The sequence below is a fragment of the Lepidochelys olivacea genome (assembly GCF_965140295.1).
Source record: "Lepidochelys olivacea isolate rLepOli2 genome assembly, chromosome: 23".
NCBI lineage: Eukaryota > Metazoa > Chordata > Testudines > Cheloniidae > Lepidochelys > Lepidochelys olivacea.
In genome coordinates this window covers 13,677,078-13,689,439 of record NC_140433.1, presented here as the reverse complement: position 1 = coordinate 13,689,439, position 12,362 = coordinate 13,677,078, and the positions used below count along the sequence as shown (strand labels likewise).

The 12,362-nt window shown below is 68.2% G+C and overlaps 1 protein-coding gene across 1 annotated transcript; it reads right to left on the bottom strand.

Moving 5' to 3' along the window:
- Positions 1-285: 285 nt before the first annotated feature.
- On the bottom strand, positions 286-10,681 carry LOC311511804 (excitatory amino acid transporter 2-like; the record flags this gene model as incomplete). The annotated part of the gene is made up of 10 exons (XM_084612671.1): positions 286-1,493; positions 1,690-1,918; positions 2,240-2,374; positions 3,324-3,518; positions 4,663-4,896; positions 6,668-6,794; positions 7,166-7,343; positions 8,384-8,643; positions 9,237-9,389; positions 10,552-10,681. The coding sequence occupies 10 exons, from the start codon at positions 10,679-10,681 to the stop codon at positions 1,410-1,412; spliced, it is 1,725 nt and encodes a 574-aa protein (XP_084468797.1). The 3' UTR covers positions 286-1,409.
- Positions 10,682-12,362: the final 1,681 nt, after the last annotated feature.

Genomic DNA, 12,362 nt, shown 5'->3' with positions numbered 1-12,362 from the left:
AGGCTCCGGGGTCACCCCAGGAAGGTGGAGCCGGGAGAGCTGTGTGTCCTGCAGACAGGCTGCTCCCAGAGAGGAGACCCCCAGAGTCCTGCCTGGCTGCGGGGGGAGCAGATCCAGGGCAGCGCCCTGGGACCCCGTGACACCGGCTGCCTGGCTCTGCCGAGAGCCTGAGCCGTCCATGCCCCGTCTGAGAAGCTGGGAGGGGGGCAAAGATCAGGCGTCCGCTGGGAGAGGCCCCGCCCCACGATTCCCTCCCCCAGCATGGAACAGGGCCAAGCCCAAAGCTGGCGGCAGGTTTTAGTTTATTACAAACCCTGAGGTCCCCCCGCCCAGTGTTGCTGGGTTGATGTTGGGGGGGGGGTCAGAACTCAGCGGGGCAGAACCATGGGGCCCGGTGGAGTTATGAGTCAAACAGGGCCCCCCCCCCAGGAGTGAGGGGGGGCATAGTCCGGGTGCCCCCTGATGGCTGAGACTGGGGTGGGGAGAAGGCCAGAGTAGGGGGGGGCAGCTGGGCCTTTGGGGAGCCTGTGTAAAGGGGGGGCAGGATGGGAGGGAAAACAGATAGCTGGCGGGGGGGGAGACTGGGAATTTTCCTGCTGGGGGCATGACCCACAGGCTGTGTGGGGCTCAGTGAAACCCCAGATAGATGGGGGGGGATGTGCATGGGCCTGGACAGACAGACAGGGTCATGGAGCTGGATAGACAGATGGGGGGTGCATGGGGCTGGACGGACAGACAAGGTCATGGAGCTGGACAGACAGATGGGGGGTGCATGGGGCTGGACGGACAGACAGGGTCATGGAGCTGGACAGACAGATGGGGGGTGCATGGGGCTGGACGGACAGACAAGGTCATGGAGCTGGACAGACAGATGGGGGGTGCATGGGGCTGGACGGACAGACAGGGTCATGGAGCTGGACAGACAGATGGGGGGTGCATGGGGCTGGACGGACAGGCCCCAGCTCGGGGGTGGCGATCAAGAGCTGCCCCCCCTTCTTGCGCGCCACCCCTTTGGATGTACCCATTCCCCAGCAGGGCAGGCAGAGGTGGGGGGGCCAGGGGGCCTGTGAGTGGGGGGTGGATGCCAGTGGGGGGGGTCAACAGAAGGAGCTGCAACCCCCCCACAAGCCCTGTATCCACAATATGTCTAGAGTCATGCTGCCCCTTGCCCCTATCCGGGGACCCACTCTCCTGGTCCTGGGATGGACCCCTTGGGGGGGGCATCTGGGAACCCCTCTCCTGGCACTGGGATGGGCCCCTCTGGGGTGGGGCAGGGGCTGGGTACAGAGCATGGCTGGGGGGATGCGGGGGGCCCCCACCCAGTGATTTGGGGCAGAACTGAATACAAAGAATTAATCCCCCCCTCCCGCTCCCCCCACTGGTGGTAGCTGCTCTGGGCTGGGGCCTGGTTATTCCTCCTCTTCCTTCTCCTCCTGGTCACTGCCCGGCGACCCCTCGGCCTCGGCCCCCGGCTCCCACGACGGCGTCTCCGCCTGCTCGGGACAGGAACCAAATTACCCTGGGCACTGTTGCGGGGAAGCTCGCAGCATCGGGGGCACTGTCGCGGGGAAGCTCGCAGCGCCGGGGGCACTGTCGCGGGGAAGCTCGCAGCGCCGGGGGCACCGTCGCGGGGAAGCTCGCAGCGCCGGGGGCACTGTTGCGGGGAAGCTCGCAACACGCTGGCCTCACCTGCTCCTCCTCCTCGCTGTCGGCGGCGGGCAGGGCTGTGTACCCCGTCCCGGCGCCCTCGGGGGGCCCCTGGTGGTTGGGCAGCGGCGGGAGCTTGGGGCTGGGGGGCTCAGGCGGGTGCCCCTTGGCCCGGGCGTCGACGGCGGCCAGCTCGGCCCGGGACAGGTGATAAACGATCCCCGCCCCAAACGAGTCCCCCACCACGTTGATGGAGGTGCGCAGGCGGTCCCTGGGGGGCAGGGCTGGGGGTCAGCACTGGGGGACACCAACAAGGGGTGACCCCCCTCCCTGCTCCATAGCCCCCTCCCCATTCCTCCTGCCCCCTGACCCCCACCACATCCCTCCTGCCCCCCCGCCCCCTAACTCCCTCCTCTCCCCTCTTGCCCACTCCTGCCCCCTCCCTGCCCCCTCCCTGCCCCCTAACCTCTCCCCTCCCTGCCCCCTAACCCCCTCCTGCCTCAGCCTCCCCACCCCTCTCCACCCTGCCCCCTCTGCCCCGCCCCTCCCTTCCCCCAGCCCCGCGTCCTGACAACCCCCCCCCCGCACTCACAGCAGCCAGTCCACAGCGATGAGCAGGCTGATGTCCTGCGTGGGGAGCCCCACGGCGGTCAGGATGAGCAGCATGGTGACCAGGCCGGCGCTGGGGATGCTGGCCGCCCCCACGCTGGCCAGGGTGGCCGTCATGCTGGGGGGCAGAGAGGGGGCCAGGGGGTCAATGCAGGGGGCAGGGGACCCTTCTCCTGATCAGGGCGCTGGCTCCCCTCCGGCCCCAGGCCAGGGGCTGGGGGGCCAGGGGCCCAGGAGTTCGAGGGCTGGGGGTCTGGGGACAGAGCTGCCGAGGGTCTAACCACACAAACCCAAACACCCTGGCCCCGCCCCTGCCCCGAGGCCCCGCCCCTGCCCCGCCCCTTCTCAGCGGCCCCGCCCCACTCCCTCCATCCCTCCGTGGCTCGCTCTCCCCCACCCTCCCTCACTTTCACTGGGCTGGGGTGCAGGAGGGTGTACCTGCAAGCACCACCCCCTGCCGCTCCCATTGGCCGCACTTCCCGGCCAATGGGAGCTGCGGAGTCGGCACTGGGGGCGGGGGCAGAGCGCGAAGGGACGGTGTGGGGCAGTGGTAGGCAGGGGGCTGCCTTAGCCCCACCTCACCACCGATCTCCGGGTTTGGCATCAGTAGCCGCCGGGAGACCCGGCCCGATTCCAGGAGACTTCCAGCCAAACCGGGAGGGTGGCAACCCTGTCTGGGGGGCTGAAAGACCGGGGGCCCAGGAGTTCAGGGATTTGGGGGTGTGGGGCTGGAGGCCCAGGGGCCCAGGAGCTTGGGGGCCAGGGGAGGAAGAAGCTGGGGGGCTCAGAGGACTGGGGGGGGGGTCTGGGGGCTTGGAGGGCTGGGAGGCCGGGAAGCTGGGAGCCCAGGGGGGTCAGGAAGCTGGGGCTGGGAGGCCTGGGGGCCAGGAAGCTGGGGCCAGCGGGCTGGGAAGCCGGGGGGCTGGGAGCCCAGGGGGGGCGGGAAGCGGGGGGTCGGGGGGGCAGGAAGCCGGGGCCGGGGGGCTGGGAAGCCAGGGGGCTGGGAGTCCGGGGGGGGCGGGAAGCGGGGGGTCGGGGGGGCAGGAAGCCGGGGCCGGGGGGCTCACCTGATGGTGGCGATCTGCCCCCCGTCCAGGGCGATGCCGTTCATCTGGGCGATGAAGACGGCGGCCACGGCCTCGTACAGAGCCGTCCCGTCCATGTTGACGGTGGCGCCGATGGGCAGCACCAGGCGGGTGACGCGTCGATCGACCCCCAGGTTCTCCTCCAGGCACCGGAACGTCACGGGCAGCGTCCCCGCGCTGGGGGGAGACCCACGGCGCCCCGATAGCCCCGACGCCCCCGAGCCCCCCGACACCCCCAGCACCTCTCATAACCCCGACACCCCCCATAGCGCCCCTGACACCCCCAGCACCCCCCAAAACCCCGATACCCCCATAGCCCCCTGACACCTCCATAGCCCCCCAAAACCGCCCAGCACCCCCATAACCCCCAAACTCCCATTGCCCTCCCTGACACTCCCCGGCACCCCCCATAACACCGACACCCCCATAGACCCCCTGACACCCCCCAAAGCCCCCCCAAACCGCCCAGCGCCCCCCATAACCTCAAAACCCCCATAACCCCCTGACACTCCCCAGCACCCCCCAAAACCCCAATACCCCCCATAGCCCCCCTGACACCCCCATAGCCCCCCAAAACCGCCCAGCACCCCCATAACCCCCAAACCCCCATAGACCCCCCTGATACTCCCCAAAGCCCCCACAAAACCGCCCAGCGCCCCCATAACCTCAAAATCCCCATAACCACCTGACACCCCCCAGCATTCCCGCATAACCCCGACACCCCCCATAGCTCCTTGACACCCCCGAGCACCCCCCATAACCTCAAAACCCCCTTAGCCCCCGACACCCCCCAGCACTCCCCCATAACCCCGACACCCCCATAGCCCCCCGACACCCCCATAGTCCCCCTGACACCCACCAGCACCCCCCATAACCCCCGACATCCCCATAGCCCCCTGACACCCCCCATGGCTCCCCCAAACCCACCCAGCACCCCCATAATCCCCAAACCCCCATAGCTCCCCGACTCCTCCATAACCCCAACACCCCCATAGCCCCCTGACACCCCCAAAGCCCCCCAAAACTGCCCAGCACCCCCATAACCCCCAAAGCCCCCCTGATACCCCCCATCACCCCCTATAACTCCTGACACCCCCCCCATAGTGCCCCCTGACATGCCCCAGCATCCCTCATAGCCCCACCCGGCCCCACACTGGGGGGAGACACATGGAGCCCCCGACACCCCCCAAAACCCCCTGGCCCCGCCCTGGGGGTGAGACACACAAGGAGCCCCATAGTCCCTGACTCCCCCATACCCCAGATCCCCCAATAGTCCCTGACACCCCACTGATCCCCAGGGCCCCCGGTCGGCGCCCCCCACCTGGAGGCGGTGCCAAGGGCGGTGAGCCAGGCCTGGAAGATGCCGGCGTAGAAGGCGAAGGGGTTCTGGCGCGTGACCCCGAAGAAGATGAGGGGCAGGACGAGGGCCCCGTGCAGCAGCAGCCCCAGGGCCACCGTCACCATGTACATGCCCAGCTGCCGCGCCACCAGCCCCAGGTCCTGCAGCCCGGCCAGCTTCCCGCAGATCAGCGAGGCGATGCCGAAGGGCGAGTACCTGGGGGAGCCGGGGAGACCGTGAGGGCCAAGGGGAGACCGCGAGGGGCGGGGCCTGGGGAGACCGTGAGGGCCAAGGGGAGACCGCGAGGGGCGGGGCCTGGGGAGACCGCGAGGGGCGGGGCCAAGGGGAGACCGTGAGGGGCGGGGCCTGGGGAGACCGTGAGGGCCAAGGGGAGACCGTGAGGGGCGGGGCCAAGGGGAGACCGCGAGGGGCGGGGCCAAGGGGAGACCGTGACGGGAAGGGCTGAGGGGGACCCTGAGGGGCGGGGGGGGGGACCGTGATGGGCAGGGCCAGCAGGGGGACTGTGAGGGGCGGGGCCAAGGGGAGACCGTGAGGGGCGGGGCCTGGGGAGACCGTGAGGGCCAAGGGGAGACCGTGAGGGGCGGGGCCAAGGGGAGACCGCGAGGGGCGGGGCCAAGGGGAGACAGTGACGGGAAGGGCTGAGGGGGACCCTGAGGGGCGGGGGGGGGACCGTGATGGGCAGGGCCAGCAGGGGGACTGTGAGGGGCGGGGCCAAGGGGAGACCGTGAGGGGCGCAGCTGAGGGGGACCCTGAGGGGCAGGGCCAAGGGGAGACCGTGTGGGGAGGGACGGGGGAGAGACCGTGACGGGAAGGGCTGGGGGGGACCCTGAGGGGCGGGGGGGGGACCGTGATGGGCAGGGCCAGCAGGGGGACTGTGAGGGGCGGGGCCAAGGGGAGACCGTGAGGGGCGGGACCAGGGGAGACCGTGAGGGGCAGGGCGGGGGGGGGAGACTGTGAGGGGCGGGGCCAAGGGGAGACCATGAGGGGTGGGACCAGGGTGGGGACCGTGAGGGGCAGGGCCAAGGGGAGACCGTGAGGGGTGGGGCCGGGGGGGACTGTGAAGGGCAGGGCCAGGGGAGACCATAAGGGGTGGGGCCAGGGGGAGACCGTGAGGGGCAGGGCTGGGGGACCGTGAGGGGCGGGTCTGGGGGGGACCGTGAAGGGCAGGGCCAGGGGAGACCATGAGGGGTGGGGCCAAGGGGAGAGCACGAGGGGAGGGGCCGGGAGAGACCGTGAGGTGTGGGGCCGGGGAAAGACCGTGAGGGGAGGGGGACAGACCATGAAGGGTGCTGGGGGAGACCGTGAGGGGCGGAGCCAGGGGGGACACCATGAGGGGCGGGGCCAGTGGGGAGACCATGAGGGGCACTGGGGGAGGCCGTGAGGGGTGGAGCCAGCAGGGGGAGACTGTGAAGAGTGGGGCGGAGCTGGGGAAAGACCGTGAGGGGTGGGGCAGGGCCAGGGGGGAGACCGTGACAGAAGGGAGCCAGACTATGAGGGGCGCTAGGGGAGACCGTGAGGGGAGGGGTGGGGCTGGAGGGAACAGTGCGGGGAGCGGGGGACACTGTGTGGGGTGGAGCAGGGGGCAGATGGGGGAGTGAAGGGGACAGCGAGGGAGGGAGACTATGAGGTGGGGGGCTGAGGGGAGACCGTGGGGCTGAGAGGAGGAGGGGATGTAAAGGAGACCGGGGGCAGGGGGACCATGAGGAAGGGAGACTGTGAGGGGAGGGGCTGGGGGAGGCTGGGGGGAGATAGTGGAGGGGGGCAGTGAACGTGTGTCCTGGGGAGACCCACCCCAGGTCAGCTAAAGAGAGGGGTGGGGGATGAGATTGTAACACCCACCCAGGCCTTCCTCATCATACCCCCACCCCCAGGCTACCCCCTGGCCCCCATCATAACCCCACCTCCCGGAACTCCCCCCTGCCCCCATCATACCCCCCAGCCCCCTGGTTCCTCACTCCCCCCATACCACATGATCATGGAGACCAGCTGCATGATGATCTCGTTGAGGATGTTGAAGAAGTCGGCCATGGGCTTGGCCTGTTCCCCCATCTGCCCCATGGCCACCCCAAAGGCGATGAAGAACCCGATCAGCCCTGTGGGGAGGGAGCAGGGGGGGTGTCAGGGCCGTGGTGGGCTGCGAGCTTCCCTGCAGCAGTGTCCCAGTGCTGCAAGCTTCCCCCTAGTAGTGCCCTCAGGTGGGCATGCCGGTTGCTGTGAGTTTCCCACCAGCAGTGCCCCAGTGCTGCGAGCTTTCCCCAGCAGTGCCTTCAGGTGGGCACGCCGGTTGCTGCGAGCTTCCCCCAGCAGTGCCCTCAGGTGGGCATGCCAGTTGCTGCGAGCTTCCCCCCAGCAGTGCCCTCAGGTGGGCACGCCGGTTGCTGCGAGCTTCCCCCCAGCAGTGCCCTCAGGTGGGCACGCCGGTTGCTGCGAGCTTCCCCCCAGCAGTGGCCCGCCGGGGACGTACCCAGCACGTTCATGCCGGCCTTGAACTCCAGCCGTTTGTGGGTGGTGGTGCTGGGCCCCAGGCTGATCTCCGTGACGGTGGCGTTGAGCAGGGACAGGTTCCCTGGGAGGAGCCGGGTGACGTTCTCCTGCCGCACCACCTGGGGTGGGACCGGGACCTTCTGGGAGACCGTCTGGACCTGGGCAGGGGAACCAGGCTCAGCACGGACTGAGAGGGGAGAGCGCCCCCTTCAGAGCCCCCCCGGCCCTGCGCCCTGCAGCCCAGCGCTCCCTAGCACCGCCCTGGAGCACTGACTGCCTGGGGAGAGCGCCCCCTACGGAGCCCCCACAACCCCACAGCCCAGCCCCCCCAAGTGCCATCCTGGGGCACTGACTGCCTGGGGAGAGTGTGACGAAGTGAGACTGTTCTTAATGGTTCCTCTGAATAGTGTGGGGGTGCCTCAGTTTCCCCATGGCAGTTCTTAAGTATCTAGGGGGTGAGGTGAGGGTGTATGATCATTGCAGAGCCCTAGAGGGCAGGTGTGTGCAGGGGTCTGGACACAGAGAAGGGCCGACACCCTGTTTCCTGGCCACTGATGCCCTGGGCCCTTCCCCCCTGCAAGGTGAGAGCTAAAGGGTTGGAAAACAAAGTAATCAGGTGCCCTCCTGGCCCAAGAAAGGGACAAAGCCCAGAGGAGGGGGGGCTGGAGGGGGAGGCAGTTTGGGGGCTGGCTGGAGACATGGAGTGAAGGGCAGACGTGGTTGTCTGGCTCCCTGCCCCCCAAAATGGACCCGGCTGAGGGGTCCTGTTCTCTGCACCCACAAGCTCTGTGTTAGACCATGTCCCTGTCGTCTAATAAACCTTCTGTGTTACTGGCTGGCTGAGAGTCACGTCTGACTGCGGAGTCGGGGGGCAGGACCCTCTGGCTTCCCCAGGACCCCGCCTGAGCGGACTCGCTGGGGGAAGCGCCCGGAGGGGCAGGGGAGGCTGGAGGCTTGGGGGTCAGACCCAGGAAGGTGGAGCCGGGGGAGCTGTGTGTCCTGCAGACAGGCTGCTCCCAGAGAGGAGACTCCCCCAGAGTCCTGCCTGGCTTCATGGGGAGCAGATCCAGAGCATCGCCCGGGGACTCCATGACAGAGAGAGCGCCCCCTACAGAGCCCCCCCGGCCCCGTGCCCTGCAGCCCAGCGCCCCCTAGCGCCGCCCTGGGGCACTGCCTCCCTGGGGCGAGCACCCCCTACCTGTTGGAAACAGGCCTGCACCAGGTTCTCGGGGAAGAGGTTCCGGATCAAGTCCAGGAAGGCGTCCAGGCTGGAGACATCCTCGCTCCGCACCGCCGTGCCCGTCGCGCCCGTCGCCGTCCTCAGCTTGGGGTTGCCCGGGTGGATGGACAGCACCAGGATCACGCCCAGCACGGCGGCCAGCACCGTGGTGGACATGTAATACACCATGGCCCGGGTGCCCATGTGCCCACTCGCCTTGGCATCCAGCCCGGCCAGCCCTGCCCAGGAACAGAGCGAAAGCTACACGGGGACCCCTCGCCCGATGCTGGGATGCGGCTGGCTCTGGGGTGGGGTGTGGGGGCTGGGTACACGGGGACCCCTCGCCCGGTGCTGGGATGTGTCTGGCTCTGGGGTGGGGTGTGGGGGCTGGGTACACGGGGACCCCTCGCCCGGTGCTGGGATGCGGCTGGCTCTGGGGTGGGGTGTGGGGGCTGGGTACACGGGGACCCCTCGCCCGGTGCTGGGATGTGTCTGGCTCTGGGGTGGGGTGTGGGGGCTGGGTACACGGGGACCCCTCGCCCGGTGCTGGGATGCGGCTGGCTCTGGGGTGGGGCGCGGGGGCTGGGTATATGGGGACAGTGCCCCATAGTGAGTCCTCCGCCCTGCTCCGTGCAGGAGAGCATCCTGTGGGTGGTCGGTCCACCCCCTCTCCCCCTAGTGGCTGGGCTGGGTACCACAGCCCTGTGCTGTTTCCGAGGGCTGCGAGTTTGAATCCCGGGATGGGGGGAACGCGATTCAGCTCAAGTGGGGGTGGGGCGGTTTTGGCTCTGGCCGCCGCCCCCGCCCCCAGATCCCCCTTCCCCTCCCTCACCTGAGATGAGGCTGGAGATGACCAAGGGCAAGATGAGCATTTTCAGCATCCGCATGAGGATGTCTCCCGGGAAGGAGAGAAGGACCAGCAGGTCTTCATCCAGCGGGGGGAGCAGCCGCAGGAGGCCCCCAAACATGGCTCCCAGAATCACCCCTAGAGACGAGGGGACAGAACCTCAGCGCAACCCCCAACAGGGTCCCCCTCCACCACCAAGATGCAGCTGCCTCTGGGGTGGGGTATGAGGGCTGGGTAACCGGGGACCCCTCGCCCAGAGCACAGATGCGGCTGGCTCTGGGGTGGGGCGCGGGGGCTGGGTATACAGGGATCCCTCACCTGGCATGGAGATGCGGCTGGCTCTGGGGTGAGGTGCGGGGGCTGGGTAAACGGGGACCCCTTGCCCGGAGCACAGATGCGGCTGGCTCTGGGGTGGGGTTTGGGGGCTGGGTATACAGGGATCCCTCACCCAGCATGGAGATGCGGCTGGCTCTGGGGTGGGGTGCGGGGGCTGGGTAAACGGGGACCCCTTGCCCGGAGCACAGATGCGGCTGGCTCTGGGGTGGGGCGCGGGGGCTGGGTATACAGGGATCCCTCACCCGGCATGGAGATGCGGCTGGCTCTGGGGTGGGGTGCGGGGGCTGGGTAAACGGGGACCCCTTGCCCGGAGCACAGATGCGGCTGGCTCTGGGGTGGGGCGTGGGGGCTGGGTATACAGGGATCCCTCACCCGGCATGGAGATGCGGCTGGCTCTGGGGTGGGGTGCGGGGGCTGGGTAAACGGGGACCGCTCGCCTGGAGCAGGGATGCGGCTGGCTCTGGGGTGGGGCGCGGGGGCTGGATAAACGGGGACCCCTCTCTGGGGAGGGCTCCCCCTCCTGAACCTCTGCCCTGTTCCCGGCAGCACAGCGCCCCCTAGCGCTACATTGGGGCTTACAATGATCCCATCTGTCAACCCACCCACTGGGGCGGGGGGAGAAGGTGGCCGCGGGCGGGGGGGGTCAGGCCAACAGCCGCGGGCGGGGGGATTAGCCCATGTGTAATTTTCTTCCTCCAGGGTAGTGACGTAAAAGACACAATGAGACGTTAATCACATGCCGCCCCCCATGTCCCATCTCCGGGGGGGTGGGGCTGGGAAGGGTGTGTGTGTGGGGGGTCACATCTGCTGGTCACGCCCCCCCCATTGATCACCTGTTTGTGTGCAATGATAGAGAAGGGGGGGTGGGGGATGGATCAATGTGGGGCAAGGATGGGGGGGGGGTGGGAATGGGCCGGTTCCCTTCCACCCCTGCCCCCCCAGCGCCCCCCGGGCTCACACCTACCCAGCACCGTGAGCGTTAGCAGCAGGTTTCGGGTGAGCCACCCGCAGCGCTTGGCCAGGCAGGGCTTGGGCAGCGGGTCCAGGCTGCGGTGGGGCCCTTCCCCCATGGCCAACTCCACGTGGTGGGTCATCGCTGGGGTGTGGGTGGGGGGGGGGCGCAAGGAGAAACCCCAGGCCTGGTCTGCAGGCAAGGAGAGAGGGAACGCTGAACCGGGGAGAGAACCCAGGAGTCCCGGCTCCAGCCCGCCCACTGCTCTCACCACTCGACCCCACTCCCGTCCCAGAGCCGGGGAGAGAACCCAGGAGTCCCGGCTCCCAGACACCTGCCCCCCCCCCCATGCCCTGTTTCCCACAGAATTCTCTAATCCTGTCATCTGGGGCTACTAAGGGACCCCTTGCCCAGCACTGAGACGCGGCACCTCTGTGATGAGGAGCCGGGGCTGAGGGGCGGCCACGTAAGTGTTTAGGACAGGAAGTGCTGGATGATGTAATTTGTGGTGGGGGCATCACCAGGACCCCTGGGTTGCTGGCCTGGGTCGGGGGACAGCCCCTGGGTCCTTTTATGGGGTCATGACTTCACAATCCCGGCTTCTCCCGCCAGGGAGTCCTCAGGAATTGAACCCTGGGGGTGGGAGATGGAGTCTGTCCCCTGTAGGGGGCGCTGGCTCCCATCCGGCCCCAGGGCAGGGACTGGCTGCTTCAGGGGGGCAGGGAATGGGGCCCGGGGCCTTTCCCCTCCAGTGGCTGGAGCCAGGCTGTGCTCCCTCACCACTGCCCCCTGCTGGACTGCAGCAGCAGCGTCCACGCCACAGGGACTGAGGAAGGTTATTTTGCCCATTATAGAGATGAGGAAACTGAGTCCCAGAGAGATACAGGGAGTCTAGGACAGAGCCAAGGCTAGAACCCAGGCGTCCGGGCTCCCAGAGCCCCCCACCCTGCTCATGAGACCCCACTCCCCTCACTGCGCCGGGCAGAGAACCCAGGAGTCTGGGGGCTCACAGGGTCCCAGCAGGAATTACTGGGGTTATTTTGCACAGAACTTTCCCCTGTGAGCGCTAAGTTTCCGTCTGGCCTGGACAGCAGCTGGGTGCCCCCCGCCTGCCCCGTTAATCCATATTAACATGGAGGATTTTTCAATTTCTTTCGCATGGCATTAAATCATCTTCACAATAACATGCAGGAGGAAGCAGGAACATAATCCCCCCTGGGAGGGTGACAGGGCCGGGGGGGGGTATCTCCTACCCCAGGGGGCAGGAGACCATGGACACAAGAAATAAAAAAAAGATTTTATCAGAGTGGGAATATGCTGGGGCCTAATGGGAGCCAGCGCCCCCTAGAGGGGAGAGGCCCCGGGCCCCATTCCCTGCCCCCCTGAGCCAGCCAGTCCCTGCCCTGGGGCCGGGTGGGCGCCCACTAGAGGGGACAGGCCCCGTGCCCCATTCCCCCCCACCCCCTCAGCCAGGCAGTCCCTGCCCTGGGGCTGGATGGGAGCCGGCGCCCCCTAGAGGGGAACGCCCCAGATGTTGCTTTACATAGGAGTTCCCCTTGTGGGTATGCGTGCCCCCTGCTGGATGGGGAGAGACCTGCTCCGTGTGTGCGTGATAGAACCCAGGCATCCTGGCTCCCAGCCCCCCCCCCCACTCTAACCACTAGACCTCACTCCCCTCCCAGAGGTGGGGAGAGAACCCAGGCGTCCTGGCTCTGGGCCCGCAGATGCGCCCTGCTGGAGGTGGAAGGCACCCAGCTCGCCCCCTGTGGAGCCGTGTGTGGATTTGGGCAGGATGCACCCTACTGCCCCCCCATACCCCTCCC